The 24,632-nt window shown below is 38.4% G+C and overlaps 3 protein-coding genes across 3 annotated transcripts; all 3 read left to right on the plus strand.

The window, feature by feature from the left end:
• Positions 1-1,848: 1,848 nt before the first annotated feature.
• si:ch211-199g17.2 (uncharacterized) lies at positions 1,849-9,481 on the plus strand. The gene is made up of 13 exons (XM_055225231.1): positions 1,849-2,036; positions 2,461-2,538; positions 4,576-4,619; positions 4,695-4,772; positions 4,845-4,987; positions 5,059-5,181; positions 5,284-5,335; positions 5,451-5,705; positions 5,783-5,919; positions 5,994-6,101; positions 7,622-7,679; positions 7,870-7,929; positions 8,007-9,481. The coding sequence occupies exons 2-13, from the start codon at positions 2,534-2,536 to the stop codon at positions 8,981-8,983; spliced, it is 2,040 nt and encodes a 679-aa protein (XP_055081206.1). The 5' UTR covers positions 1,849-2,036; positions 2,461-2,533; the 3' UTR covers positions 8,984-9,481.
• A 1,910-nt stretch (positions 9,482-11,391) lies between these two features.
• Positions 11,392-13,907, plus strand: LOC117378934 (regulation of nuclear pre-mRNA domain-containing protein 1A-like). Its single transcript, XM_033975629.2, has 7 exons — positions 11,392-11,734; positions 12,094-12,223; positions 12,285-12,391; positions 12,507-12,601; positions 12,741-12,867; positions 13,016-13,191; positions 13,651-13,907. The coding sequence occupies exons 1-7, from the start codon at positions 11,584-11,586 to the stop codon at positions 13,723-13,725; spliced, it is 861 nt and encodes a 286-aa protein (XP_033831520.1). The 5' UTR covers positions 11,392-11,583; the 3' UTR covers positions 13,726-13,907.
• Positions 13,908-14,645: 738 nt separating this feature from the next.
• Positions 14,646-24,630, plus strand: si:ch211-13c6.2 (uncharacterized protein LOC100000125 homolog). The gene is made up of 13 exons (XM_033975621.2): positions 14,646-15,053; positions 15,259-15,327; positions 17,297-17,321; positions 20,365-20,451; positions 20,545-20,678; positions 20,767-20,886; positions 20,963-21,011; positions 21,098-21,881; positions 21,955-22,042; positions 22,429-22,509; positions 22,598-22,699; positions 22,794-23,025; positions 24,004-24,630. The coding sequence occupies exons 1-13, from the start codon at positions 14,991-14,993 to the stop codon at positions 24,249-24,251; spliced, it is 2,082 nt and encodes a 693-aa protein (XP_033831512.1). The 5' UTR covers positions 14,646-14,990; the 3' UTR covers positions 24,252-24,630.
• Positions 24,631-24,632: the final 2 nt, after the last annotated feature.

Raw genomic sequence — 24,632 nt, forward strand, 5'->3', positions numbered from 1 at the left:
AAATGACCGTCATACAGCAATCACAAAATGACCTACAGGAGACACAGGTTAAAACAGAAGAAACTGAGATACATGAGGTTAAGAATAAGACGAAGGTCCAGGCACCAAATGAGGAGGACCAGCCAAAGGAATTAAACATTGGTGCCATAGATGCAAAAATCCAGCAGAGTCAAGTTCAGACATCACAGCAGAACAAACCGCAGTTGACCTCAAACACACAGATGGTGCCATCACAAAGTCCCAATCAGCAGCGGCCAATTTGCTCTCTTGTTTCTAACAGACCAAAAAAAAATTTTAAAAGAGAGAATGATTACAGACAAAATATAAGCATTATGAATGCAAATGTTCAAGACAGTCAGGGGCCCTCAAATACAGCGGCAACAGCCACAGTGAGTGCATATCCTAGTAACACAATGCAGGTCACAGGAGGGTATGGCCATTTTGACCACACTGGCTATCCAACTAATACAGGCTGCCATTCAAACATGGCTGTACAGAATGTTCATTATTCATACAGCAATGCCTACCTCAGTCAAGTTTACCACCACCAGCAGCAAGCACAATATTACACATCTATGCAACCATCTATTCAGAATGTTCAAAATCCAGAGGTAATGGAGTGGTTCAATCCCAACACACCACTTCAGCCTGGGGCACAGACCTATGCTGCGGTGGCAGGGACAAATAATGTGGCAGATTTAAACACAGATACATTCAACACAGCCAATCAAAATGGGACACCAACTGGTTGGTCATACTAAAATTGTGAAAAGAGTGCACAATTATGGAAAATTGTTATGTACTCAAGCCATTCATATCTTATTTACAACTTGTAAATCAGTACATATTCTTCAATCAGTGCGACTAAGAACATTTTCTTTGTGTTCCGTTGATTTTCAAGTATGGTTTTTCTGTATTTCGAATAAACATGACATTTATGCCCCTCTTTACTGTTGGCGTGGATTAAATTGGTCAAAAATGGGGCCATGTGGGAAATTTCTGGTGCATGGGACATGGCTCAAAACTAGGACTGTCTGGGGTAAATAGGGTTAGTGTTGATGACTATGGTGACCAGATGTCCCTAAATCACTTTCATATACTAGTACAATCATCTTTTCCTGGTTCAGTAAACTCACTTCTTTACCCACAGGCTGTAGACTAGACTAGTCTATATATTGATCTTGTATATATTTATGTGGTTTGTTTTTCTTTTTGTGTAAAATCTGTTAAACTGTACAATTACCACAGCATTGCTGTTTAATGACACTTATTGTGTTTTGGGTTTTATTGTATTAAAATATATTTTATCAAGTATGTGATTGTGTAGTGAAATGAATGCACTGAAAAACCTCTTGACGTCTTACTTCAAAATGGCAACAGTAAGGCCTATGCTTAAATTATCTACCGACCATAACAATGAGATTCTCTTATTTGCCTAGGCCTAAATCCAGGCAATCTGTAGCCTATAAAATAATTTTACACCAGTGGGTTAATCCAAACGTTTTATGCACAAGACACAAGACTCTACTTGTGTCTTGAGACTCTACTAAACTCCGCTTCAGACATCGCTTAAGACACTACTCACTTGACTATGCCTTGAACATTGCTGGACGCTGGCTTTAACCCGGCTGTACTGCTGTAAACTACAACAAAGTCCAACAGAGCGATCCCCGTGCCTCTGCGTCTGTTCAACAGAACAGAAACCTACAACCCTCATAAACTTAGGCCTACCTCCAGCGAATTAAAACATGTGGATGAGACAGCCAGAGGTACAAGTACATCAGTTTGTCCTGAATGATTAACCGGACTGTTCAGATCCTCATCAACAGCTCATCAGGAGCAGTCTGCAGGAAGTCTGGGGGCGGTGGTGACGGACGGTTAGCACGAGCACGAGCACGTTAGCACGTTAGCACGAGCTCAGCACGCACAGCGTCACTACTGTGGAGGGGGTCGGCTGGGCACCACTGATTTGTGGACCAAGTTTAGCTGACTTTTAAGAAAGTATTTATTTACACTAGAAGAAACCTCCACTTGAGGTAAGTAAACCTACTATGAATATGTTTGTATGGCCGCGCTGCCCAGGTAAGCTAACGTTAACTCATGAACATCACACGTGTGGCAGCGACACATCTGTTAAAAAACATTTTGATGAACCAGAGAAATCAGAAGCCTGGCCTCGGGACACGCTCAAGTATGCTAACTGACACAATACCAACACTAACGTTAGCTCGTTATGTTCAATTGTCATAATATTAACTCGTATACATATATCACTTAATGTATATCTATGTCACTTAATGTATACTGTATTTATTAAAACCATATGAACAAAGGTTTTTGTCACCACTGCTCAAATAATGGTATATAGCGTTATACCTAATGAGTCAGGTAATAACTTCCTCAACATAACAACTGTTGTGTTTGGTGTGAAGTTAGCCATTTTTTCCAAATATTCAATAGGACCTTCTACCCGTGGTCTTGTACTGCCCCCTAGTGGCACACACGGATCAAAACCTATTTTGGATTCAGCACTATGAGGTACATCCTTTTTAATATTGATGCATTTATGAATTTATGAATTGATGAATATAACACCGGTTTGGAAGAAAACACATATTTGGTCACAATCTCAATATTGGATTAAAAAAAAAAACACGATTATTGTTTAATATCTTGGCGTCATAACACTTTTTCCTTAAAGCAGGACTGCAGACTAACGATTTGAGTGGGTGCACCAAAACCCTCCGCTTATTTAAGCCATCATAATATATTGTCCTTAAATTTCTTGGTTAAGTATGTTTACAATTCATACTCTGTACTACACAATTATTAAAGTCTATTGTCTTTATCAGCAAGACACTGTGGCACCACAAAGAATCTGCCATCCACTACAATCTATGGACTGTTTAAAATCAGTCATCTACCATGTTGGACTAATAAATGTACGAGTCCATGAAATGATGTAGTGATGAATGATCTCTAGTTATTGCGTAAATTGAGCTTATAACTGTGTTTAACAGGGTTTCAACTTTCGCCAATAGAATAAAACATTAACCAAATTAACAGAGATGAACGAGCGTTGGCAGTGCACAAATACATTTCTTGCTGTTTTGCAAATGTACCAAATGTTCTGTTTCCCATTAAACTGAAATGTAGCAGCTCTTTTGGTGAAGGCCATATCTCTCCCCTGTAGCCTTCAGATAACAACACGTAAATCAGATCCGGGAAGTGCACAGTGGTTGATGACTCTCAATAAGGGAGGACCATAAAAGCCCTGATGTAAACTCACTTGTTAGACTCTGCTTGCCTATAGTATCAATAAAGATCATTCAGAACAACCCCCGTGCATCTGCGCCGGTTCTCCGTGCAACAGAACACCAATCAACAATCCAAAATATTTAATAGCTGTATTTTTCAAAATCCCTAGTTACCTTTATTTTTGCTAAAGACTGTGCAAGTAAACAATCTGAGACTTGCCCTCAAAGTGGAGTAACTATTCTTAAACGCACACAAATATGGCCCATCCAACTCGCTGACAACTGCTGCTGGGACTCTGGACATCATATCGCCACACGCTGCATTTTCCGGATCTCCGAGACACCCGCCATGCCTATGACCCGTGCCCACATGTTCACCCTGCCTGTGACCTGCGCCCAGATGTCCACGGTGCCTGTGACCTGCGCCCAGATGTCCACGGTGCCTGTGACCTGCGCCCAGATGTCCACGGTGCCTGTGACCCGCGCCCAGATGTCCACCCCGCCTGTGACCCGCGCCCAGATGTCCACCCCGCCTGTGACCCGCGCCCAGATGTCCACCCCGCCTGTGACCCGTGCCCAGATGCTCTTGAGATCAGCTCTCATGACAAAACTTTCTGCCCGTACCCTGCGTTGGATTAAGCCTAACCCTTCGTTATTCGCTCAACCAGAGGAACTGATCACTCCGTTGACCAAGACTACCTATGCATCTGCCAGTAAGAGATCTGATCCAAGCAGTGACCTTAATTTGCAGACGTCGGCACATTAAAAACAAATTGCGCCCCCTATCCCCAGTGGAACGTAGATCTTGTGAATAAATATAGCGAGTTATACCATTGGCTTATTAAAGTTGAGCAACGCTAAAATTGAACATCATTGTTTTATTGAATGTCATAATTTGAACTTCTAATGTTGTTCAAGTGCTGAAACTGTGCCTGTTTTGATAAATAAACCATGTTAAAGAATTCTGGTTTTAGTGATTTCTGAAGTTGATTTAGAGTCCCTAACACCGGGCACTTTTACCCTTCAGACTGGGAGTTTTTATTCTTATGGTTTTGTTTTCAATTCGTAGAAATTTTGACAGGAGCGCGAGTGAATTACCACTTTTTAATTTTAGTTGTCATTTAATAATAAATTGTTTTATAATGAGTACAAAGGACACATGAGAAGAATGTGAAGAGGATATGTCAGGTGAACCTTTATTTTTTATTTTTATTTTTTTTTTGTCTCATGGGCAGAATTTTGGTTCACACTCTGGAGTACTGTAATGGTCTACTTACTGTTTTAACACCGTAATTCCCATTGTGTGATTTGTGTGCAGGAGGTCCTCAAACGGAGAGAGAATGTTAGCCGGGGCACACCAAGGTTGTTCTTTTATTTTGTGGGTCAGAGGTATCTCCATGATCAAAAATTTTATATTTCTACCTTTTTGGTTTGTAGGGAAGTCTGAAGAGAGCGAGTTGTTTAATTCTCTGAAAGCACATCTGAACAACAAGAACAGACTACAGCCTTTCATAGGTTTGGAGCTAATCCTTTACATTGTGATTCTACACATTGTATTTTTGCTAATTTAGTCTTTAATTCCTCCAGGCCTGAGCTGCATAATTGAATGTGTGAATGGAGGAGCACCTCAAAGAGATGCATTTTTCATTTGTGAGGTGTGTGTGTGTCACCTAGATATGGCAGACATGCGGAATCACATTATGGGAAGCCTGCATAGATACAATTACATTGTGAGTCTCAATATGTAGATGTAAAATTTAGAAGAAAAAGTTTGTCTTTAACAATTGTTCTTTTCCATTAGAAAACTAGACACCCTGAACTGGTTTCAGGATTGGGAAAAGACTCTTGTCTGTCAAAGTTGGCCTGGCCACTGATGGACATTGCCAAAAGAATCGAAGGAAAAGAAGGACCAGGAAATGTTCAGGTTTGTTAAAACTTTGTTTTTATTTGTATGCGTCATTCCTTCACCTGTAAATTACTTTAGTCACAATCAGTGACTGATTTCTTTTGATACCATAACTTGAAGGTGGTAGAGTTTGACAAGATGTCATACCAGCAGATGGAAAGTCAGACCAATGGTCAGTGTACTTTTCAGCTTTTTGGTATTTAAATTTCATGGCATCATTTAGTCAATTATGCCTGTTGGGGTTTTCTTATTTGTAATTTGTTTTATTGCTTTTTTGAACATCACAGCAGAAAATGTCATAGATTTTTTAAGGGACACCCTGAAGGAGACTGAACCAGAAATCTCTGAAACAATTGCATCCAAAATATGGGAACAGACCAGGTCCCCATCACAGCGAATAGTCGTTTACAGTCCTCAGAAGAAGCCTGAAACAGAGTGTTTACAGAACTCTCCTCAGCACAGTAATGCATCTCAAAGCTCAACAAACTCCTTGGTAGCCAGCAGCTTTCTCAATAACTATGGAAGACAAGCACCCCTTATTGGTAAGAACAGAAATGTGTCATTACTGGTAGCATGAACTTTATGTATTTGCTTTTGCTATGGGTTTTGTTTGCACCAGGTCTTGTGAGGGTGATCGAGTGTAAAAGTGAAGATGGTCAGACGCACTTCTTTTTATGCCACTGTTGCCGAGTTCGCTCCCATAAATCTGACATTATTAGTCATCTGACCAGCACCTCCCATATCACGAATTACCTGGTTTGTATTGCAGTATATTCATAAATGTCCACTCTTAAAATCTTCAAACTGTACACTAAAAAGTCTTTGCATAGATGGAAACTCACCCAGAGGAGTTGGATACAGTTGACTTAAATAATAGTTCACAGGTGGAATTATTGGCAGAAAACTTGACTAAAAAAGAAGAGGCATATAAATTAAAGGTATTTATGAATTATAGTGATGTATTGGTGTTAATATCTACAAAGATTTATTGGGGCCACTTATGGATAAAACTCCAAAATCTAAATCTCTAAAATTAAAAAACAGGATTTAAAAAAATTGCAGTAACATATGAAAACATTATTGTCTAAATTAAACATGTAGTAGAACTAGAACTGCAGAGGTTTGTATAGCACAATTCGTTCACAAAGTAATTCAAAATGCTTTACAGAATAAAGACATTAAAATCGCAACCTGTAAATAATCATAGTAAAATAAGTATTAAAAGAGTACAGAATAAAAAACATTGTCATATGCACAGCTATACAGAACTGATTTCAGCCTGGATTTAAACATTGACTATTTCTAGTTTCTTGCTTGGTCCTGACTCTGAGCACCTGCAGGAGGCTGGTTCCTGAGGTCCATGTTACAGTAGTCCAACCTACTGGAGACAAATGCATGGGTTAAGTCTCTCCAAATCTGTTTAAGATAGTATACCTTTAATTTTTGCATTTTTTGCAATGTTTTATATGATAAAAAACTGCAGATGTTATTCATTTGTGTTCAGTCAGATGTCATTTGTCACTCTGACAAGCAGTGTCAGTGCTGTGCTGGAGTCTGAAACCGTCAAAGGAGTTGTTCATTTGGAGAATGTTAATAAGCTGTTGGTAAACATTTTCAAGGACTTGGCCTAAAAATGGCAGATGAAGTCAGTGTACCACCACCGACACACCTATTAGTTTCCAGCAGTTTCTTCCAGTGGAGGAAGTTGATTTGTTTTGTGTCGCACTTATGGGTTGAATAATCACTTATGGCTTCATAGATCAAGCTGTGGGTGACTTTTGCCTTAGATAAACTAGGGAGATAGTTTATGAGTGGTATTTTGCCGTTTTTTCCCAAATTCAACTATAGAGTCTAGCTGTGTAGATGTAAATAGAGAGACACATGCTACGAGCACAGAGTTCAGCTGTAATCATTTTCAACTGTTATACAAAGAGTCATGAACCTTGACTTAAACTGACCCTAAACCAAACCTATGGGCCATTTCCAAACTCTGTGCTGTGTGGATTTGTCTATCACTTATAGCTTACATAGCCCAAGGCTATCTGTGCCTGCTTTTTTCCTCACAAATTTGCCACTTTTTCCTAGTACATTTGTGTTTTTTTTCTTGCAAAATTGCCAGTTTCTTGCAGATTTGTGTGTTTAAACTCGCTATCCTATTTCCCCCCTTTTATCTATAAGTGGCCCTATTACACCATTTTAAATACTGGTGGTATTCTTTCCTTTATATATGCATCAGCCTATAATGGAAGAAGTTTGTGATCTTTAGCATCAACGTTTTTGTTTCTATAAGTCTGTTTTTATTGGAGGGCCTTGCTATTGATTTAAAAATCTTAACCAATATTTGTCAATAAACTTTGTCAGCTACAACAGCAGGACACTTGGTATCGGCATTGATTATCCTTATATAAGGTTTTTATTAATTGAATTGAATTGAACTGGTGTACCCACTGCCTCTTAGGTGGTGCAAATACCAGAAGCCCTGTGTACTCAAATGAGAGGCAAGAGTTACCACTGGTGTAAGTACAAATTTGTGTCCATCTTAAATATTCTTGTGCACCTAATTAACTGCTCCATTCTGTGAGTATACTGATGGCCACTACAACTTATTTTACATGTTGATGCAACTGTCTTAACTGTATTTTTGTTATGCATTCTGTATGTATTAACTGATTCCTATGGAGAAAATTGCCAAAAACTGTGTTTCAGGTGTTAAAACACTTGGGTCAAACAATTCTGATTTCCCAGTGAAATATGTAGCTGTTAAACGTAAGTATTTTAAACGTAAGTATATTGCTTGTATGTCTCAAGTACTGTAGTAAAGCTATTTGTCCATTTCATTGTAGGACAAATCTTGACCAAGTTCTCGCATCAAAAAGTTTCACTGGTGGCTGAAGATCAGTTTCCACAAGGAAAAAAGAAGAAACGAAAGACTAATAAACAAAACAACCCTGTGTTCAAGGTCACGCTGCCGATTACCCAGGGCTCATTGCTTGTTGAGAGGACTTCCTTCAGCAAAGACAATCTGCATTTGCCACTTGCACTGTTGCCTACTGATCGCTCGGATCCAAGTCTTTCGCCTCATTCAAGGTTTTCTCCGGATCCACTGGAATTTGCCCTGGACTCTTCATCTGAGATTTTTGACAGTACTTCAGAGAACAATGACCTCAAATCACAATATCAGCTGAATTCACCAGCTGACTACCCTAACTACCTCAAACCAGAGATGGATGAACAATGGAATAATTCATTTGAGGACCAAAATGTTAATAAAACAAACATTGACTCAAAAGCTGAATATGTACAAGAAGTATATGCACCTAAACCATATAATGCCCAAACTCCTACATTGTCCCATAGTGAATATTTACTCCACAGCTTTCCGTGGTTACTTGGGACAAAAGAGAACGAGAGATGTGCACCTTTTTATTACCAGCAACCACCTGAGCACATGGCCCCAGGATCATTTCCTCAGCAGAATATGTTCTCACTGGGACATGTCCAGGGTGGTTGCAGTTTGGGCCCACAAAACCCTCAGGCAGGTAATTCCTTTTCCCATAATACACTGCCTCATGACAGCCACTCTTACTCCAGTTATTATACAGAACATGGAGCAAACACCCACCATTATGCTTCATATCAGGTCAACAGCTCTGATTGGGGAACATATCAGCCACAATCGTCTGCAATGACTCCATGTTACGGCCCCTGTTGTGTTCCTCCTTATTCAGGGGTTCCAAATGCTGATACTGAAATGGCATCTTCCAGTGTTACATATTACCCTGTGTCAAATTTGTACTCCAGTCACAGGTCCTCGTATTAACAGTGAGTTTTACAATGAGTTCTCAGGGGAAATTGAATCTGAATCATAATATAAGTTAGTTTTTTGTGTGTCCACGTGAAATATGATGTGGCATATTTTGTTGTTTAAGCAGTTACATGTTCTAAGACTAAGACATGCACAAGATGCAGTTGTAAAGTAGACTTAACCCAGGACTCATTTCAATACACTGTACAAACATTTGAGAATAATTATATTATCCTTAATCAGCTAAACAATAACACTTTATATGCCCTTCCCTGTTTTTGATTTGCATTCAGTGATAAAAATAAGTACTTATCCAAATAAGTACAAATAATTGTATTCATGTTCAAGGGAATATGTTGTGTTCAGTAGACTGTGTCTTGTCTTTTCTGTATTAAATAATGAAGTACTAATAAGGTCTCTATTGTTTGCAAAAGACTCATGTCACATCTCATCAAAATGTTTTGTTTGTTCATATTAAAATTTCTGTTGTGCTGCTGTCTTCACTGAAGTGATAAAAAAGCAATCACTATATTTCAATGATAAATGCAATTTTTATTTTATTTTTTTTTTTTTTTTTTTTTTTTTTTTTTTTTTTTACAATTTACATATAATATATAGTATAACATATCAATAAATATATATTTTTTCTTTTCACAAATTAATACATAACATATTTTCTTAATGTTTGGTCTGGGGAATATTTTATTGAAACATTTCAGTGTCCATTTTTATTCAACTCATCAAAGTGTATAGTAAGTATATATATATATATATATATATATATATATATATAATATGTGTGTGTGTATATACACACACGCGCGCGCATATATGCGTATATCATACATACATACACACACAGACATTTAAACATACATACATGCCTGCAATGCAAGCGGACTACATAGCTGCTTAGAGCCTCGGGGCCACCAGAGGGCCCCCAAGAGCCCATACAGTTAAATTGAAAATAATATGTCAAGTTTTATTGGAAACAGGGCTTGTGTGTTTACAGCAGCCTAAATATTCCTCTCAAACAATCACATTTTATTTATGTCTAAATAAAATGGATGTAATAAAACTGGATGTTTTCAGTCTGATGTTGGTCATATAAATAATACAAATACAACTGGTCAAGGTGATGAAATCAGAGTCATAATGTTGTCAAATGAATGAATCACCAATAGCTGAGACAGGAGGCATCCGCTGCAGGGAACCCCAGAGACAAATTCAGCTTAGGGCCCCCTGAAAGCTAGGGCCAGCCCTGCCTGCACGCATGCATGCATACATACATGCATACGTACATGCATACGTACATGCATACATACATGCATACATACATGCATACATACATGCATACATACATGCATACATACATGCATACATACATGCATACATCCCCACCGCGGGTGGTCTCATCCTCTTTTCGGGCCCTCTACCAAACGCCTGGGAGCTTGAGGGTTCTGCGCAGTATCTTTGCCGTTCCTGCCTACTCCTTCCCTACCTGTTACTATAGTTAATGGACATGAATCGTGAATTTCTTTTCAGAAGTTAGTGGTGATTTCACAAAACCAGAAGAGATCTTCAATTTCTTGATTACAAAAAAAAACAAACAAAAAAAAACAGCACGATGAACACTTGTATTGTTCACGGGCTCCTGAAAATGTTTTGTTTAAATTAATTTTGTATTTTTTTTCTTGAGTTTTCACACTATCTTACAACTTTTTTGGCAGTTTTTGTTAACGTGTGCATTATTTGTCTATGCAGTCTATGGTCTGCTCATACATGTAGAAAACCCCCAGCGTGATGTTACTGCAAAGTATCAATATGTGCTTTCCAGAATAGTTTCCTCCTTGGCAGAATTTTATTATGGCTTGTTTTAGATTTTCGAATAATTGTTTCTAAGTTATTAGTACATTCCGTGTCAGTTAATTTAGTTGAGGATATCGTTAATTCCGGTATAGTATGGTTGAATTTCTGGTATTTCCATAGACTGTCTATAGATAAGATTTTATTAAAATGTGAATTCCAGTAGGAAGCAGTTGTCCGATGCTCTGACGAGGTTCCACTGGACGTAAACGCAGCACCGATGACGCAGTTTTGTTGCGGAAATGTGCACTCCAAGCCCCGCCCACGGCTAGACTCTCTAAAAACCCGGCATTTCGTCCAAGGGCGGGACTTAACGTTCTATTGCAACCATGGCAACCCAATTTAAACAGTGTTAGTGGTTATGCTCTCAAACGTTGATTTTGACGATATATTTTTCAGGTTAAGATTTTGACCAGGGTTTGTTTTAGGAACTGTCCTGAGCCTTATTGCTGCAATTACATTTGCTGATTATGAAATGAACTCACTCTCCTGGAAATACAGCACGCAGCAGTTGGTTAGCTTTGATTGACATGGAACGCTAAGCCCCGCCCTCGGACGAAATGCCGAGAATTTAGGAAGTCCCGCCCACAGCTCCTGCAGATGCTCCGAATTGATTTCGTACAAGCTACTGAAAATATTTATATAGGAAAGAATCCTTATACATTGGATGGCACACATCTTCTACGTTTACAAATAGGTCTTTGTAACTTGTAGTTGCACCCCTTTCACACCGTTTGTGACTAGTCGACATGTCCGCTTTCTCTGAAGCGGCTCTAGAGAAGAAACTATCAGAGCTTAGCAACTCTCAGCAAAGTGTGCAAACATTGTCCTTGTGGCTTATTCACCATAGAAAACACTCGAAGACTATTGTCAATGTTTGGTTCAACGAGCTAAAGAAAGGTAAGAATTATGTGGTCGCTGATTTATGGTTTGATCTAAAAACAAACCCTCCTTTAGCATATATTGCTAATGCTCCATCCTATTTTAGCTTAGCCATATAGTGTCACAACAGTTTAGCTAATTAAGTGGAGTCCCAGTCTTGTACCTAATAAGTGAACTTGTGGTTAGAGACTATCTAAATAGTGTGGTAGTAAGCTGGGTATTTGTGTATTTACGTGCATAACTAAAATGTCCATGTAGTTGTTGAAACAAAAGTTGTGCAATTGTTTAGCAAATTACTTTGTCTACTGTTGTAACCTGTTCATGTACATCCTACCGTATTATTTTAGAGTTTAATTATTGTTAAAATGTTGTTTTAGCCCAGGTATCTCGTAAATTGACCTTCCTTTACTTGGCCAATGATGTCATTCAAAACAGTAAGAAGAAAGGACCAGAGTTCACACAGGATTTTGCACCTGTTATTGTTGAAGCATTCAAACATGTGCACAGGTAAAGTGACAAATCTACATTTTCTGAAGCTGTAGTCTAATGTCATTGACACTATTTTTAGGGAGGGTGAGGAAGGCTGTAAAAAACAACTGAGTCGGGTGTTGTCCATTTGGCAGGAAAGAGCGGTTTATGAGAATAACCTGCTCAATCAGCTGTCTCAGATCTTAAGTAAGTTAATACAAATTATTTTTCTTTTTTAATGGTTCATGCATGTCATATGTGTTAAAAAATGTTGTATCTGTCTGACTCAAAAAAACTGTATCTTGTTCCATGCTCATATCAGATGAAGAAAAGAAGCCTAAGAAACGATCTTATGAGGACATCCATCCTGATGATGAAGACTTCGCGTCTCAGAGCTCACCAACTGAGCCACCACAGGTGAACTAAGTTTGTTTTGTCACTGCCATGTAACTATGTCCATAGTAATCGGTGCTTCAGATGAAATGAAAAGTAATTGTTGTAGCCTAGCATCATCATAGCCAATCTTATCACCTAGTGATAACTTTTTGATTCTTAGACAGCAGAGTTGATCCGAGCTCTACAGGAATTAGAAAATGCAGCATCTAGTGATTCGGTTTTGCGGCAGCGCATCTCATCACTTCCTGCTGAAGTACAGGACACATCACTGCTTCATAGGATCACAGGTACCACCATGCTTGGTCACGGATAAACAGATTTTAGTCTTGAGTTTGAAGAGAGATGTGCTGTGTCATCCACAGTATGTCTTGCTCTTGGTTAATATCAGTAAAATTAATCAAAATGGCACTAAATGCTTTGTGCTTTGGTCTTCAGATAAAGAGTCGGGGGAAAGACTCTCTCGTCTGGTTGAGGAGGCATGCATGTTGCTAGCAGACTACAGTGGTCGTTTGGCAGCAGAGATCGATGATCGACGACAACTGACCCGCACGCTAACAACTTTTCTCCAAAATCAGAAAGATGGCCTTGCTCAGAATGAGCAAAAACTTGAAGTGCGTACATTTTTTGTTGCGTTTAGAAAATTGTTCTTTATTCTGCTAGGTCTTTTCCCTTTACCTCTGCTCTTACAAAATAAAATGTATTTGTTTTTTGTATAATTTATCTTTCCCTCATGGGGAAAAAAAAAAAAACATTATTCAATGATTTATTTTTTTTTTGGCACAAATTTGAATATTACATGAACTACATAAAATAAATCTTGAGCAAACTTAATGACAGTAAAATGGCTATACCATTTTATCTGAACAATGTGCAAGAAAACAATATTTATTTAAAGCAACCTGCTTTATTTTCTACTGAATGAAATGTATTCTTTGAATGTACAAATAAAGTGACTTGTTCTGCTTGTATAGATTTTTTTTCCCAAAAAATCTCCTGTAACAATTTTTTATTATAGTGTTGGCGTATTGTCTTTTAAGATAAGCACTAATGCTTAATGTTTTTCTTTGTAGGATTATAAACGCAAACTGGCACAAGTTACCCAGGTCCGGAAAGAGCTGCGCTCCCGTATCAATAAGCTTCCATGAGGGCTTTAAAACTCTGAACTGACTCCCCACCTACTGCTGTTAAAACATCTCACCCTATTGTAGTTTCTTCCTGTCATATTACATATTCTTTTGGTTTTAACTGAGTGATTTATGTTAGTGTAAGTTAATATTTTCCAACCATCATTTTACTGCCAAATGCAAAAGCGTAATTACAGTGAGGTGTTTTGTTATTTTTTTTCTAACGCATTTATTCATCATTACACGTTGCTGTAATTTATGTTCTCATAATCTCATCATCATCATCTGCAGTGTTTTATGTTAAGGTCATCTTAAGCTGTATGCTTTTTAGTGTGTCAACAATTGTCAATAATGTATTTTTGCATCATGTATGAAGATTGGACATCTTAGTTTGATATGTGCTGATGGCCAGCTTAACATGAATGCTGTTGTGTATGGGTTCTCTAGCCATTGTAGCCTATGTAAATGTATGTACTACATAGTTTCTGCAAATGTGCTCACCTAAAGTACGTTTGAATTTGACTGGTGAATTGTTTGTTAGATTGTTTTTCATATAAAACAAAGTGAAAGAGGCTAATGTCTACTGCCATCTGCTTCATTTTAGCTCTGCCAGAAGTAGTTGCCACCCATAGACTATGGTGCCACCAGAAGTTTGAAAGAGATGTGCCTGTAAAACCAAATTAACTAAGTGGTGTTTTGCATAAAAACAGCTTATCAAAACCAAATAAACAATTCAAGTTGCACTTTGATGTCATTGCAATTCGATCCATTAGGTGGCATTTCTATATTGAAATAACATTCAATTCTTTTAACTTAAAAACCCAACAACTTTATCGTATTAATTGCGCATTTTCAGTAACAAGACAAATGACGTGGAGTCAGTATTAATTCTTTATTCTTCATAGGCTACAGATATATAGACAAATACAGTATAGGCAGACGCAAGGGGGGGGTGTCTTACCTTTGGGCTTCTTGTCCAAACGGGTTCCCGTAGACTCGTGCAAAACAAACGCGACGCCACGGACGATCAAGCGCAGATTTGGATTAGCGTTTGCTGTTACGACCTCAAAAAAATAAGACGACGAATTGTTTAGAGATAATATTCCTTTGTTTGACCTCAACAGTGTGGTGAATAAAATTAACCTCTTACATTTGGTCGTGAATGACAGACATCTCGCTCGTGCGGGATTATCGTCAAACTAGCTAACGGCTAGTAGTTGTTTGCTCACCGTAGCAGCTTATTTTCCCATAATCATTATACACGTCGTGCAAAGCGTGAATAGTTGATGATGGACGGCTTCGAAACACCTTACGAAGAAAACACTGACCTCGAGTTTATTAATTGCGAGGTAAGTGTGGCTAGCCTAGCATAGGCCCTGTGTGCTTATTTTGGGGCGACACTCGTAAATGCCATTATTACTTTATGCGTTTGTAAAAAAGTACTACTAATTATGACAAATTATTAGCAACGTTATTATCGACACATCTGTTTTGCATGGAGTACATGGAGTAGCAAATGTTTTTATATATACTTATTCAGTTTGTCTTTTACAGATTTGCAACAAATCCATCAGGGGGGAAACTTTGTACAAATTACACGTGACTTCAGCAGTGCATTTAAAGGTACTGTAATCGTGTTTTAACAATAAAGTTAATATAGCCATGCATCCTTTAACCTTTATTTTCAAAGTCTGGGACCCAATTTGTATTTGGAGTCACACTAATCACGTTTTTATTGCGTCTCCTCTGAAGAGTTGACATGACTCTCTTCACTTTAGTTTAGTTTAGTTCATCAATTTTGTATGAGGCAGAAGTCGGCCCTGTTTTCTTTGGCGAGATTCCCACGGCTCCGTTAAAGTGTATTTACTTAAATTAAGGTTGTCTAAGTCTAAAGTTTGTGGACACAGAGATACGGTATGAGGTAGTTATTTGGCCAATGTTATCAAAATCAAAAATGAATGGCCAATGCTAATTGGTTAACATGTTAGTCACACTCATCAGACATCTAGAGTTGATCCCTAGATGTCTGTTGATTCCAATACTACACAGGATGTAGGATGATGATGATGAGCTCTCTGTTATTGTTATTATAGCTTTGTTTAAACAATCTTTACTTTTCATTTCTCTGGTTGGACATGTGATGGCTCCTCAGTGATGCTTTGTTTAGCCATGTCTTCAGGAAACATTTTTCTCCTTCTGTCTTGTTGTTTCTGCTAGTCATGATGACGTTGTCCTTGTCCTTGTCTCAGTCTGAATTGGCTCTCAACATACTTCCTTTGCCTACCACCAGAGCCGTGACTGTGCCATTCTCTCCAAAAGATCCTTGAGCCTGGTTCTTGTCGGTAGTTCCTCACCTGGTTATTTGCTGCCCTTATCATTGCTCCTCCTGTGGATCTCACCATTGACTTCAGCCTCACAGTTAGAGGCAAGCCTCTTTGGCCTTGCCTTGACATTGATTCTGTCAGAAGATCTTGTCCATTTTTCATCACACCAGAATGCACAGATTTTTACCTAAGAAACTTTCTTTCATCTCATGGGATAAAAGCGCTTTTGAGGTAACTGCAACTCCACAGTTGAGGACTGCCTATCTTCAATGATACCCTTTTCATAATTCTAAAGGAACTCTTGCCTCATGCATGATTATTGTGGGGTGCAGTAGTTGTAGGTTTCATACATTTTGTGTGTCTGAAACGTTTTCAGACTGCCCACTTTTATTTTAGGTTGAAAAGTAAAATGTGTTTGCAATGTTTTTATTTTGCCATGCCATGTATGGTTGCTTGTAAAACGTTTGCAACCTTAAAAACTGCATGGCTTTCTGGTGTGTTGCTCTCTATCTCCCAACTTATCTTCACCCACAGTAAAAACAATGCAACCTCATTAAATAAGCATAAAGCTTGCAAACAGTCTAAATCTAATCGGCTTGCGTTTCATCATCCATTATAACTTTTGTTTGGGCCTTGTGTGGCCCTGTGTATAAGGCAGTGGGAGCTGCTGACTGGATTGCAGTTATTACTCATACAAACTTTAAGCAAGTCAACTTTCTCATTTCAGACTTGCTTGAAATAAATAATAATGCTGCCTTTTATTTGCCCAATTAAATGTTGGCTTGTCTTGGTGTCCTTTGACCGACAATCTGATTCTTTTTGTTTCTGGGGTCGTTGTATTCTCGGGACAGTCCTGAAAGTTCCATCTGCTCAAAGGTCTTGAGATCTCAAGCCTGATTCAGGAATATATATCAGTATATTTTTATTGCTACTTAGGCCTACTGGGCTCTGGTCTGTGACATTACAGACACTTGTTCATTTATACAATAAAGGAAGATCATCCTGCTTAAAATCTTTACACTAAATGTTCTGCTACACTATCATTTGTTCATGTCACTTTGAAAGAATCTACTGAGAAAATACTTGTTTTTGATTTTCCATAATTAATCAATTTTAGTTTTCCAAATATGGAGAATACTCCATGTATGGTCTTTGACCTTTTCTATTTAAAATACTAAAAGCAATTATCAAATTAATGTAAATTATGTATTAAGCTCAACATAGTACTATTGAATTAATGTTGTTGATTGTTCTTTTATTCCTGGCAGAATGAGGAGGCCTTGGTTGCTGAGGGTAAGTCATTTTCACATCTGGTAAGATATGTCCCCCATTTGGTTTCTGCCAAAGTTGAGTACTGAGTTTAAACTTCAATGTTTGCACCTCGGATACTGTGAACAAGCAACCTTTTTGAAAAGGTAGGGTAAGTAGACCAAGCTTACTGTTTTAAAAAAGTAACTACAATCACAACTGAACCTGGGTTGCAGTGCATTAACTTGCACAAGTGTTTCCCTTTCTCGGTATTTGAACAGGTAGGGTGCTAAGCATTTCACTTTGCTGTGTGAAGAAAGCTGTTCATGTGCACGGAAAAATATCATGCAGATCAATATTGGAGATTAGGCTCCAAAGGCTTTATGAGGGCTACAAACCCTATAAACATGCATATTTTTCCAATATGAACCACACCTGTAAGATGCACAATTTTTAGGTAGATGTGGCAAGTACAATTTTTTTTAAAGTAAAATTGTAACTGACATTCCTTTTGCTTCACTGCTGGGTTTATTCATCGCAGGGTTTAACTTGTCAATGAAGCCTAATTGCACAGTTGCTGCCATACATTGGACACAGAATTATGAGGTCTTACTCCACCATACACCAAAAAGTTGACTTTCAGATTGATGGTTTAGATGGCTCATATACCCTTCAAATAAATAAATTAATAAATGCATAAATCAATGAATAAATAAATTAATTAATTAAATAAAAATACAAGGCCAAGTGTGTACTCAAGAGTTCATTTGTTGACTGCTGAGGCAGAGAATCCTACTCTTCTTGAATAGGCCCTTTTAGGTTAATAAGGTTCTGAGATTCAGGGTTTACAACCCTTGTAATGAGCTTCTGCATATAGTTTTCTATGGGGTGCACTACACTCCTGTTTTTTTCCCCCATATCATATAGTTCCTGCCTTGAATCATCAGGAATAGGCCCAGTGATTTGATTTTTAGTTATCACAGTACCATCCATAATGTGTTACGCAATTGCCTACATGAACTCTGCTGGACAAGGCAACAATGGCGGACTGCAATTCAAGTCACTGTGGTGATGGCCATCACTACTTCAAAGGAAATGGAACTATGGACAGATGGTGCATTTGGGTGGTTCTCGCTTACAAGTACATGGAAGGCAAGTTATTGGTTTCCACTTTGCTTTTCACATACGGTTTGTTCACATGACGGAGATGCTACTTCTGAGCCCGTTACCAAAACTCAAAATGAAAGCTTTTAATAAACCTGCAGAGGAATGATCTTGGAAATTTGGAGATTTTTGCTTGGTGCCAGCTTTCTCCCATGTTCAAATGTACAATGTGTAAATGTAAACTGCAGGCTTAAAGAGCCCATTTGCCAAAGAATGGAATATATAATAGCTACTGAAGGGGTAGCTTTATTATACTTCACCTGAAAAACTCAAAATATCCAATCCATGGGTTTCAGATTTCATAATGGTAAAAAGGTGTTAAAAAAATAATACAAATTATTGCATCTACAAGGCTAACAATTATGTACAATAAGTGGCAGACTATGTTTATGTATAGCATATGGACAAGAATAAATGGCAGGTCAAGTCGAACCTCTTCATTCTTCATACAGAGAGAGTGGATCAGTCTGTCACTGAAGCTGCTCTCCAGAGCGTCCTGAAGGAGGCAACAATCATGGTTCAGTATAGATGTGAGTTTGTCTGTTCCCCACTCCAAGTCCACAGGACATCGTAGGTCAGACCTGACCTGGACATTCTGATGACCTTGTCCATCTTATTCCTCTCCCCCTCCATGATACTGCTGCTTCAGCAGACCACACCATACAGTATGGCTGATGCCATACTGCCTTGCCTCAGGAGAGACCCTCCAAAAGACTACAATCTCCTCAGGAGGTAGAGCCCCCTCTGGACCTTCTTCTGTTTGTTGTTCCCATGAACACTGAAGGTATGAGTCCACTCTCTCAATGTCCCTTTCCTGGATGTTCACTGGTGATGGGGGCAATAGAGTAGCATCTGTGGAAGTCCACCACCATCTTCTTGGTCTTCCCCACCCTCATGAGGTGGCTTTGCTAACGTTACTCTACAAAATCCTGTGTTAGTCCTCTGTACATGGTTGTTGCTGTTGTCTGTGATGAGGCTGGTGATTTCTGCAGGACACAACTATCAGTGTTGCATCTGAAGTTTGCAGTATTGAGAGTTAAAAGGAAGAACTAACTGTTCCTTGAGAAGCCACACTGAAGACCAGAAAGTCAGACACGCAGCCCCGGGCTCTCATAAACTAGGATCGGTTTGTGAGGAAGTAATCCTCTCTGCTTGGTCACAATCCACACCAGCCCTCTCTAGCTTGTCCCTCAGGAGCAGCTGATGGTGGTCAAGGCACTGGAGAAATCAAAGAACAGAATTCTCACAGCGCTGCTAGGTGAGACAAGGAAGATGACGGTGTTCTCCACTCCAATGCCAAGCCAGTGGGGTGAACTGCAACAGATTCATCGCTGAGCTCACCGCCGGGCGGTGTAGGACAAGTAGAGGATTACCTCTACAATTCCAGCCTTCATGTTGACAGTTTTTTGTCAGGATTTACTTCAGCTCTGTGTTAAGTATGGATGGACAATGGATTTTAGTTGTCTCCTTTTTAAAAGAACTAAGTTAAAAAATTATATATATATATAAGTTAATAATTTTTTTGAGAATGTGCATGTAGCAAAAAACAAGTCAAATTATTCCATCAGTATATTTCACCTTTTCTCAAAATGGGATTGTAAATCTATTGAATTCCACTCCCTGTTCCCTAGTTCAAACTTCCAGCTTTCCACACTAGATCATTTGGTATCAATTCTCCTTTTCAATTCTGGTAGCCCACCTTAGCTGGAAGGTTGACCAAATGGACTGAAGAATGTGCTAACAAAGACTGCAAAAAATTGTAGGTCAGTTTTTTGTAATGCTAATGTCTTAAAAGTATATTACTTTTCACACACAATGCCCCTTCAAAAGCAAACACTTTTACAACAGATCTTATCCAAAATATTGGTAATTGCGTTAATTTTAATAGGTCTTGCATTTCTAATTGTTCAATTTTGACATACAGGAAAGATCACCAGACAACAAATTGTGCCAGTCTTTGAGGACATCATCGAATATCTGGAATACTTGAAAATTGATGAACCCATTATTGGTAAATATTTCTTCTTTTCTTTGTCTGAAACTGTCAAACTCAACACTTTATGGTAAATGTTTTTTGTTTTTGTTTTTTTTGCTTCTTCTACAGGCTTGGACTATTTAGTTGAAGTACCTGGTGAAAATTCTGGCATCAGATACACCTGTACACTCTGCAGAGTCTATGCATATATCACAGAAATTGTTCCGCATGTGATTGGACGTAGACACAGACAAAAATACCTGGTAATAATGTGTTTTTTTAAATTGTTCAGAGTTAATGCATAACAAAGTTTTTGCTTAAATTTTACTTAAGCATTATTTTTTGATGTAGGAAAAAAATCGTCCTGACTTAGTCAACTGGGACCCTCAGAAACCCCAAGCCATAGCAGGGAAATTGATACGAGCCAAAGCAGAGATTGCAGAAAGACAAGAAGGAACAGGAAAACCAAAGGTTCAACAAATTTCTTTTTAATGGATTCTAGTATCTAATGAATTGAAGTAAACAATATAAATTTTTGTCATTCCAGCCATTACCTAACAAGACAAGACGTGCTTTTCCAAGATTTTCTGTTCAAGGTTGGATATTGGCCAGTTGGTTAAAGACGATTGTTTTGATATCTACCTTAATTTAATTTCAGTTTTAAATATCTTTTAACTTCTAGGTGGACCACATAATGGGCAAGGTTCAAGTTATACACAGGACGTGGGAGCAACCACATCCAAATTCGGGAACTATCCTGAAGATCCAGGGAGGCAGTGGTCTGACAAATCTGACTTTGGACAAGATGGATATGAAGATACTTCAGCACCACTCCATGACAGTGAACTGTTTTACCCACCACATGGGGATAGTTTAGACTATTCTGCAGATTACATCAGAGATTATGAGCACGAGAGTAGAGAAGGCCTCTCTAATGTACTCAGGCTTCAAGATCAAGATAGGAGGCACTACAGCCACAGTCAAAGAGAAGAACTTTATTCTGATGATTTTCAAAAGCCACATGTTCAAAAAGATGTTCTGAAGGAGTTTTATACTGAGGAACTCAGACGTGAAAAACAGGCCAAGTCTAAGCACTGGTCTCATGACATTGATTCCCATCAACCTGAGCATATGAGGAGATCAGGAAGAGCAACTGGACCAGCAGCCAGTCAGAACAGCTTTTCCACATCTTCAGATGGCAAAAGCCCACATGAAATCTACAAAATAATGAAAGATTATAGGCATAGTGCTGTTACTTTGGAGCGTCCAGAAGAAGCATTATCAAATCCTGGGCCAAGCAGACCAAGCCCAGCAAGGTCTGGAGACTTGAGCAGGAAAATGTCTGACATTCCCGATCCATTTATTCGCTTTCTCAAGGGTGGGTCCAGAGGTGAAGAGCCGGTCAGAAAAAGAAAGAGTCGCTTCTCTGATGCTACAGAAGAGGAGCTTGAAGCTGCTCAAAAGACGTGAGTGGTTTTACATTTTTAAAAATTCATTTTGCAGTTAATTCATATTGAATGTTTAAATTTTATTTGTAAGGTTTTCTGATGAGTATGGACCACCAGATCCCAAGTCACTGAGGCATGAAATCCGAGATCTAAAACCACAAAAGACAGATCCCCATAAAGTAAGCAGTTTTTATTATGAGTAGAAATGATAGTGTCCATCATTCCCCAACTACGTTCATCCACTGTACAATTACCAGTAATAGGATGCACCTATGGGTTTACTTATAACTTTACTTATAACTGTAAATAAATTGAACTTCTGTCTTTCAAATTTTATTTTCAGCTATAATGATGAGTAGAGATGGATATCAGCATTTAATGGACTGCATTTTCATCATTGTGTTCAGTTCTCCTTTACCTAAAAGCTTGTGAAAATGCAATAAATCTGCCTATATTTTTCCTCACAAGGTGCCAGCTTGATTAGCTATAGGGGATATTGCAACACATGCTAATGATCTGACCATGGTGATCAGTTGTTATATTCAACATATTCATGTGTGATTAGGGCCATAAACCAACTGAAACCTACCAAAGGGAGCAGCTGGCGGAACATTCTGAAAGCACAGGGGATGTCTTTGAGATGCTGGTAAGAATTATTTTTGGAGATTAATTTTACAAACCAATTGTCTTTGAATTAAGAAAGAAGAAAAACATGTTTGTTTTTTTGCCAATAGAAAAACATTGAAATTGAAAATGAGGATGAGGCCAACTTCCTGAAGGATCGACTCTGCAGTGTGTTGAGAGAATTTAAGGCCAGAAAGGCTGAGAAAGCTTTGGTATGTGTTCAAGACCGACCATGTTACATATAATAAATGTAATGTTTATTGTACACTTAAGCATACAGGAAGCATAAACTGTGTTCTATTATAGCTAACTGGCCAAAGTAGAGCTGTCATTGTTAAAGAGTACAACAACATGAGGCCAGTTCCACAGCAAGAAGACCAGTATGGGAGACCGACCAGAGAAAATCTGGATGTCAGAAGGGCAGACGATTTTTATTACGCCAGACCAGTACAACATGAAGCAATGAGTGAAGATTTCCAGGGGTACCAACATCCTGTGCTTTCTGAGACACAATATTCCAACAGAAACTCGCATCAAGGTAAAACATCAACAAAAGTGGTAGTCACAAGAGCTACATATAGTTGTGATCATTATAGGTTGCATTCATATGACATCACAACATTCTAGTCTATAGTTTAAAATTGAGCAGGACAGGCCAGAATACTATGCTATAATTACTGTTTAACTTTCAGATTGCAGATTTGTTGACCTGGTCGTTTATATATTATATCTCTGTTGCATTTGTGACATGTACTTAGTGCCAGTAATTACAAACATTTTGTCAGTGATGCAGTATAGAACTTTTCTGGTGGAGGGCTCGTCACCAGCTTGTCTCCACAATATGGCGTTAAAGTTATTTATATATTTGGATTTATTTTGTTCCCAAATACAAGGTAGACCTCTTCAAATCAAATATAGCTTTTACTCGTAACAATTCTAATGATGGTTTATTCTTTATTACAAAAACAGACATGGTGTCCCATCATTTGGTATTTTGCTTCTCAGAAGGTAGAATAACCCTCACGTGGATCTCATTTTTTCAGTGCTGAAGTCCTGTTGGTTTAAACCTAAAAGGACTCCATCTGATCTGAATCCTCACCACCTAAACCTAAGCACCTGCAGCCAATCATTAATCAGCGCTAGTGCAGCCTATGTAGCTCACTACATAGGCTGAATTACTGAATACACTGAATTTTAGAGGTTCAGAGCTTTCACATGAGGAAAACCTAAATTTTATATATACATATAAACACACACACAATATGCAGGTTAAGCCACTGACAGATGCTTCTTGGTGTGTTTTCACACAATGTATACCAGAAATTGTATTGCTCCTATTTTGCCAAAGCATTCCTGGAGCCAATCACTATTTGACTTTTATGGGTCCATATTGGTGCTCACTTTGAATTGTGACAACATCTCAAAACAGTCCTGTTCTGCTTATCAACTCCATGGAAAAATGTTTAGAAAGCCAGTTCTTGTTTCCATATTGTAAAAAGGGTCTGTTTTGTTACAGAGACACACAGGTGGCCTAACAATCCACTGCGTGCCCCTGGTTTTGACAAGCCAGCACCTTTTCCTAGAAACTACCAAGACCCTTCAAGGCCTGGAGACTTTCAGTCAGCTGATGATTTCTCAGACTATCACTCACCCACATCCCATCACCCTATGGAGCAGGGGCCAAAGATGAGTAGGCCCGCGCATTACTCAAGGAACTTGGATAAAATCACCTCTACTCTCCTTGAACTTGTTGCAAGAAAATAATATGTAGGTGTAAGATGTTCAGCTATGTTCCAATATCAGTTATAACTTTGCTTTAACAATATTTTACTTTTTCTGTTATCAATAGGGTAGCAATTTTTACAGTGGTCCACAAGTAAAATGTTTTGAAGAAAAAAAAATGTGTATATATACATGTATACTTTACATTAACGCGTTTTTTGAAGTAATAAAGTTCTGTAGCTCATGCGATTTTAACCTTATACACATTGTGATTTTCATTAAGTGACATAATTTGTCTTTTTGCCCATGTGAAAACGTCCCTCTGCGTTAATTTTTATTGTATGTTCATACGGACTGTGGTATGTGTAATTTTCTCCCTACCCCGGTCGTTCCAAGTTCTGTTTAGTGTTGCGTTATATGGAT

This window comes from Periophthalmus magnuspinnatus, chromosome 11, assembly GCF_009829125.3.
Source record: "Periophthalmus magnuspinnatus isolate fPerMag1 chromosome 11, fPerMag1.2.pri, whole genome shotgun sequence".
Classification (NCBI taxonomy): Eukaryota; Metazoa; Chordata; class Actinopteri; order Gobiiformes; family Gobiidae; genus Periophthalmus; species Periophthalmus magnuspinnatus.

Excerpts from the sequence above, each read along its gene's own strand:
- si:ch211-199g17.2 (XM_055225231.1), top strand. Across the intron at positions 5,182-5,283 it reads AAGGACCAGGAAATGTTCAG|GTGGTAGAGTTTGACAAGAT; the intron begins GTTTGTTAAAAC and ends CATAACTTGAAG. Across the intron at positions 5,336-5,450 it reads GATGGAAAGTCAGACCAATG|CAGAAAATGTCATAGATTTT; the intron begins GTCAGTGTACTT and ends TGAACATCACAG.
- LOC117378934 (XM_033975629.2), top strand. The coding sequence starts at position 11,584 with ATGTCCGCTTTCTCTGAAGCGGCTCTAGAGAAGAAACTATCAGAGCTT. Across the intron at positions 11,735-12,093 it reads GTTCAACGAGCTAAAGAAAG|CCCAGGTATCTCGTAAATTG; the intron begins GTAAGAATTATG and ends ATGTTGTTTTAG. Across the intron at positions 12,868-13,015 it reads ACTGCTTCATAGGATCACAG|ATAAAGAGTCGGGGGAAAGA; the intron begins GTACCACCATGC and ends TTTGGTCTTCAG.
- si:ch211-13c6.2 (XM_033975621.2), top strand. The coding sequence starts at position 14,991 with ATGATGGACGGCTTCGAAACACCTTACGAAGAAAACACTGACCTCGAG. Across the intron at positions 17,322-20,364 it reads GGAGGCCTTGGTTGCTGAGG|GAAAGATCACCAGACAACAA; the intron begins GTAAGTCATTTT and ends TTTGACATACAG. Across the intron at positions 22,510-22,597 it reads GGGATGTCTTTGAGATGCTG|AAAAACATTGAAATTGAAAA; the intron begins GTAAGAATTATT and ends TTTTGCCAATAG.